Below are 6,973 nucleotides of genomic sequence, written 5' to 3'. Positions count from 1 at the left end.
TGCTTTTCATTTGGAACACAGTTATTAACCTGCTTTGCTTTCATATGAAAATGCGTCCTTGTGAATTCATGAGTTAAACACGAATAGGAGGTTTTGCAATAATATTAGACTTTAGGATCATCATAAATATCCTTGGTTGTGAATGACACTTCAAATGAAACAGTCAGTGATTGATAAAGTTGCGCTAGTTGTAGGAGTCAAAAGTGTGACATGCAAGATCATAATAGAATCAGAAAAAACAGACTTGCAGTAATGGAAAGAGGATTTTTATATTTTTATCTTTTATTTTTTATTACGCCGTAAGGCATTTCCCTCTGAAATGAACTTCCCTAAAATCCACTTGTCATCCCTATGTGCCGTTAGATTATGTGTTAGACGATTAGAAGATTGTTAATCGTTCGATCAAGGGAAGGTAGTTGAATGGTTGCAACTATTCACGATATTTGAAACAGTTGCAAACCCTCCCCTGAATGCTGCTAGATTGGAGCTTGGAAGATGATGCCGGTGAAGACGAAGCAGGCGAACGGGAATGGAAACGGGGTCGTGTATGGGAGGAAAGGTCCGATGGTGCCCTTGGCGGAACTTCTGAAGCGCGAGCTCAAAAATGAGAAGATCGAGAAGCCGACTATTCGACATGGCCAGGCAGGCCAAAGCAAGAAAGGAGAGGACTTCACTCTTATGAAATTGGAATGCCAGAAAATTCCAGGGGACGGGTCCTCTACCTTTGTTGTTTTTGCGGTATGTTCTGGTTATCCTCTTGTGGCAATTTATTTAGAAATATTCTGTTTATTTTGTTTTGTTCAGCTTATGGTTTAGGTTCCTCGGCTGTCGGTCTTTATTTATTGTTTACCAATTAAATCTTAGGGGTTTCTTTGTGCGAGCAAAGAGATTTGAACTCGTACCTCGTGCATAACTAAAAAGTATTTCACCGTGGGAAAACACAAGGGTTGAGGGGGGTCGTAAAAGAAGTTGTGAATTTGGTTTGCGATGTCTATTTTTCAGGTCTCTGTTCTTCGGAATTTTGTCGGTTGTTGATTTATTAGGACAAAGAAAGAAAACGAGCCCTTAAATGCATTTAGGCGCATATTTTTTTCCCATGTTTGAAAATTGCATTGTATTGTGTGTGAATCATGAAATGAAATGAGCAAGTGGAGTGTTGTTATGTCATTTCAGATCTTCGATGGGCATAATGGATCAGCGGCAGCTCTATATTCAAAGGAAAATCTACTGAAAGATATTATGAGTGCCATGCCAACATGTTTGAGTAGAGAAGACTAGTTATCAACGTTGCCAAGAGCCATGGTCGCAGGCTTTGTCAAAACCGACAAAGAATTTCAGGTCAAAGGTATATAGATATATGCCTGTGGATGTGCCATTAATATTTTGTTAGCTGCATGTCTTGTATATCTTTACTAGTGGCGCTTCCTATCCTTCTCGTTCTGATATCTGTTGGTTTTACCAGAACAAACATCGGGAACCACCATTACTTTTGTGATAATAGATGGTTGGACAGTCACGGTAGCATCTGTAGGTGATTCTCGCTGCATTCTTGAATCGCCTAGAGGGTTGGTTTCTCTTTTAACTGTTGATCACAGGCTTGAGGCCAATCTTGAAGAGTAAGATTCTTGCCATGATGCAGAACAAACCATGACCCTTTGTGCTATACGAGTGTCTGTATTCCTTTGGTCGGTTGATTGTGGAAACCAGTCTTTGTTTAGCCAGTTTATTGTTTCAAGCTCTTGATTTGTATTGATATATGATACTGTAGGAGAGAGCGCATGATGGCCAGTGGTGGTGAGATTGGTAGATTGAATACTGTTGGTGGAGCCGAGGTAGGAATCTGCACAATCTTTTGTGGGATATATAGACATAAAGAAGTAAATTTACATACTACAATAAAGGCTCATAAAACTTGACCGTGCTTCTTTTGTGCAAATTTATGATTGCAGGAAGGTCATCAAATTCTCCCTTTTATCTGCCATCGGCCTAATACCAGGCATATTCAGTTGGACGACAATGGAGACTGTTCTTCCAGTTCGGGTAGAGTTGGATGGCTCTGCCTTAAAAAAGTTGATGAGAGCTCAGATGGAAGTGTCTCGGACAATGGAGATCAACATCAAGGAACTTTTGTGACATTAAATGGAGATCTTGACATGGAATTAGATAAGTTACTCAGAGCCTCTACATATATATTGGGTGTTAGTGGTTATACTATATTGTATAAGGCAGTTATGGAAAGTGGGTTGAATTTTGCAGTAAGGCGACTTTGTGATGGTGGTCTGGAAAGGTACAAGGATTTTGAAGCAGAAGCTCAAGCAATCGATAGGGTTAAACATCCCAACATTGTTCGCCTCCAAGCTTTCTATTGGGGTATAGAGGAAAAACTGCTGGTTTATGACTACATTCCACATGGAAGCTTGGAAAATGCCTATTATGGTGGGTTATCTTGTTCTCTTTTTTCCATTTCATGTATATCTGCAGGAAATCTTGTTCAATTCGTTTCTGTAGGGTTGTTTTTTATTTTTTTTACAAAGATAGCCCTTCAATCGCTTGCATATTATGAGTTTCTTATGGATTCCACAATCTCCCCTGTTTAGCTACTGTTGGTAATCACACGCCTGCATATTATGAGTTCCTTATGGATTCCACACTTTTCACCTGTTTAGCTACTGCTGGTAACCACTAGATATTCAATGACATTTGATCCCGAGACCTCCTTGAGTATTTGCACTATAGCATCTTCTAACCAAGCTAATCCTTGGGGCTATCTCTGCTAGATTGTTATCAACTAACCTTGGTGGCATTTGATATTATAGTGAATTTTCATTTGCTATTATTCCAAATAGTTTGCAGGCTTATTCAGAAGTATCCCACTGGCTTGGTAATTGCACAAGTCCCTGAAATTGAAGCCATCACCAGTAAGGTTGATTTGTCCATGCCTTTTAGAATGACCGTGTATGAAACTGTAGACCTTGAAAGTATTTTCTATATTTTTTGAAGGATACAAACACCAGGAATAAGAAAATGAAGGAAAGTGAAAGTTGCAGGTTGTTTATTCCTTTGGGGTTATTTTTCTGGAGATTCTTACTGGGAAGCCACCTTCAGATAAGGATTTTGCAGCATGGGGTCAAAACTTTGTTGATGACAAGCATCGCCTTTTGCGCATCATAGATCCTACTCTTCGACCAGAGGTTGAAGGAAGGGAAGAAATCTCAGTGTCTGTGGGGATTGCATTGAATTGTGCTTCTGCTTCCCCTCAAAAGAGACCATCAATGAAGGAGGTATTGCATTTTCTAGAAAAAATGCCATCATCCACAACCAATTAACCAATTCTTTCTTCCTATGTAGCATCCTTGCTTTGACATAAGTTGGACAGAGATGAGGACTTACACCCACATTCCATGTTCAACAGCTCTACTTAGACATTGACATAACTCATATAGACACCTCTATGATTAGGACTCAGCAACAGACAAACTCTGCTGTCAACTCAGCTGCTTATGAAATGGCCAGAGTCTTCTTAAAAATTTCAATATTTCTACAGTTGAGGATTGTAGCAAATCTCAGGGATCAAACTTAACTCCATGCTTATGAGGCATCCACGTTCTCACAGTTTACTTGCAGCTCATTGTCAGTTTTAATGGGAAGGTGATATATGGTGTATTATTGTTGCAGTGGCAGGGGATAGATTTTAATTGCTGGTTGGACCAAAAGAAATTGATGCAAATCAATATTGAAAATTAGATTTATTAGTTCAGCTATAGTTTGCATATACAAAGAAGAAACTGCTCTTTTTTTAGGTTAGAATATTTATATATACATGTTCATCTCAGCAACAAATGATAATTTATCAAAACCATGAGAATGCTACATAGCTTCCTTCATAAGCCTTCTTAGGAAGACCATGAAATAAGACAAGTGACGTTGTGCTTGTATTTGTATCTTATTCTACATAACATCTTCTTACTTAGCTGGAGAACAATTGGCTGCAGTATTTATATCAGTTTCTGTGGAATGTTTATGCTGTTATATATTGAACAGGTCCATTATACCATATTCCTGGTAAGCCATATTTTATTGATCACTGCATTAATTACTTCAGTTTGGAGACTGAACACATCATAATGATCAATTAATTACATTACAGTATTGGGATATTGTGTTACATCATAACAGTATTTTCTGAGTCGGTAGGCATGGCGGCCCTATGATGCTTGCAGTTTAGCGAGGAGGGAGAGAAGATGATGCCGGTGAAGATGAAGTCGGCGAACGGGAATGGAAATGGGGTTGTGTACGGGAGGAAAGGTCTGATGGTGCCCTTGGCGGAACTTCTGAAGCGCGAGCTCAAAAATGAGAAGATCGAGAAGCCAACTATTCGACATGGCCAGGCAGGCCAAAGTAAGAAAGGAGAGGACTTCACTCTTATGAAATTGGAATGCCAAAAAATTCTAGGGGATGGGTCCTCTACCTTCGTTGTTTTTGCAGTATGTTCTGCTTATCCTCCTGTGGCAATTTATTTAGAAATTTTCTGTTTATTTTGTTTTGTTCAGCTTATGGTTTAGGTTCCTCGGCTGTCGGTATTTATTTATTGTTTACCAATTAAATCTTAGGGGTTTCTTTGTGCGAGCAAAGAGATTTGAACTTGTACCTCGTGCATAACTAAATAGTATTTCACCATGGGAAAACACAAGGGTTGAGGGGGGTCGTAAAAGAAGTTGTGAATTTGGTTTGCGATGTCTAATTTTCAGGTCTCTATTCTTCAGAATTTTGTCGGTTGTTGATTTATTAGGATGAAGAAAGAAAACGAGCCCTTAAATGCATTTAGGCGCATATTTTTTTCCCATGTTTGAAAATTGCATTGTATTGTGTGTGAATCATGAAATGAAATGAGCAAGTGGAGTGATAAATGTTGTTATGTCATTTCAGATCTTCGATGGGCATAATGGATCAGCAGGCTCTATATTCAAAGAAAAATCTACTGAAAGATATTGTGAGTGCCATGCCAACAGGTTTGAGTAGAGAAGACTGGTTATCAGCATTGCCAAGAGCCATGGTCGCAGGCTTTGTCAAAACCGACAAAGAATTTCAGGTCAAAGGTATATAGATATATGCCTGTGGATGTGCCATTAATATTTTGTTAGCTGCATGTCTTGTATATCTTTACTAGTGGTGCTTCCTATCCTTCTCGTTCTGATATCTATTGGTTTTACCAGAACAAACATCAGGAACCACCGTTACTTTTGTGATAATAGATGGTTGGACAGTCACGGTAGCATCTGTAGGTGATTCTCGCTGCATTCTTGAATCGCCTGGAGGGTTGGTTTCTCTTTTAACTGCTGATCACAGGCTTGAGGCCAATCTTGAAGAGTAATATTCTTGCCATGATGCAGAACAAACCATGACCCTCTGTGCTATATGAGTGTCTGTATTCCTTTGGTCGGTTGATTGTGGAAACCAGTCTTTGTTTAGCCAGTTTATTGTTTCAAGCTCTTGATTTGTATTGATATATGATACTGTAGGAGAGAGCGCATAATGGCCAGTGGTGGTGAGATTGGTAGATTGAATACTGTTGGTGGAGCCGAGGTAGGAATCTGCACAATCTTTTGTGGGATATATAGACATAAAGAAGTAAATTTACATACTACAATAAAGGCTCGTAAAACTTGACCGTGCTTCTTTTGTGCAAATTTATGATTGCTGGTCACAATCGGATGTTTTTATCTTCGCTAAAGTGCATCATATGTGTTCGTTTTAGCTTTGATGAGTTTATAAGCATCAAAGTTATTTACATATGGTGTACCATTCTGCTACAAAATGGCCTATCCTAGACTTACACTTGTAGTTTCTTTCGTAGAAGTACTAGTAATTTAAAAATTATTGTGCTTAAATTTTATCTACGAAATTGATGCAAATAATTATTAACTAGTACCACGATCAAATAAAGAAACACCAGAATACGAGAGAAGTGAGTGTTAATTTTTAAAATTTTGATATAAACATTGATTTTCAAGAGAAATTGCAATTAACAATGTACAAATTACTGAATAAATAATTACCAATTAAACTTTTAAGTCATGTTTTAAAGGTGCAATTAAGTTGAGCTTTCATCTTGTCATTCAATTGATGGACACTGAATATTAAATATAAGATAAATATATAGGAGTAGCATGTGAGTGTCAGTTTTATAAAGAAGATTCTTTTTATTATTAAAAAAAATATAGATAGTTAGTTTCATTTTAAAGGGTTATAAATATGAGTTATAAATACAAGACTTAAAAGGTTGTAAATATTTGAAGTGTTGCAAATATGAGTTATTAATTGTTCTTACTCAAAACCTGATAAATAGCAATTTAGCAATTTCTTTTTAATTGAGTGGCTCAAATTCATGTTTCTTTAGGTTGAAGGTAAACCCACTAAAGTGGAAAAAATTGTGATGCCAGTAATTAGAAGGATTGTCATCATGGGGTGATAAGAAATTTAATATTCCAAGAAGAGGAGGTAATAGTAGACTCTAATAATTAGCAATGCAACAACATAAATGTTTGCAACAAATTTAGAGAGATCCACCTTGTTGAATAATGCACACACCACATAGATAATGGATTTCCGCACTTTATGCCTTACGGCGTTTTTTTTGCAACATCTGGTGCAAATGCTAGTTACAACCTAATCAAAGAAAGATAAATAACATCAATCTAAAACTATTATTATCTCACTAAGCAAATATATCTCCGGTACCGTATCTTACATATGTGGAACAAAAGGAACAACATCAAACATGAGATACAAATATACCAGTTTATTAGATGTAAGAGATCAATTATAAATAAGGCAATAATTCATTAAAACTGTTAAACGAACTTCATTCATCCATAGCGTTCACACGTAGCTTTCTGTCTTAGTTCTTCAATAATGATAAGAGTGATTAATCCTAATAATCGATTTTAATCATACATTATCAAAGGAATAAAAA

General features: G+C 37.2%; 1 protein-coding gene across 1 annotated transcript; it reads left to right on the top strand.

Annotated features, from left to right (window-relative positions):
- The first annotated feature begins 498 nt into the window (after positions 1 to 498).
- Positions 499 to 5,831, top strand: LOC149240643 (putative protein phosphatase 2C 5). Its single transcript, XM_089370253.1, has 5 exons — positions 499 to 738; positions 1,174 to 1,258; positions 5,010 to 5,096; positions 5,214 to 5,367; positions 5,520 to 5,831. Exons 1-5 carry the CDS (start codon positions 499 to 501, stop codon positions 5,665 to 5,667), a joined length of 714 nt encoding a protein of 237 aa, XP_089226379.1. The 3' UTR covers positions 5,668 to 5,831.
- Positions 5,832 to 6,973: the final 1,142 nt, after the last annotated feature.

Source organism: Pinus tabuliformis, chromosome 8 (genome assembly GCF_031772625.1).
Source record: "Pinus tabuliformis cultivar Carrire ecotype Pingquan chromosome 8, CPIR1, whole genome shotgun sequence".
NCBI lineage: Eukaryota > Viridiplantae > Streptophyta > Pinopsida > Pinales > Pinaceae > Pinus > Pinus tabuliformis.
This window is presented reverse-complemented; position numbering and strand designations above follow the sequence as displayed.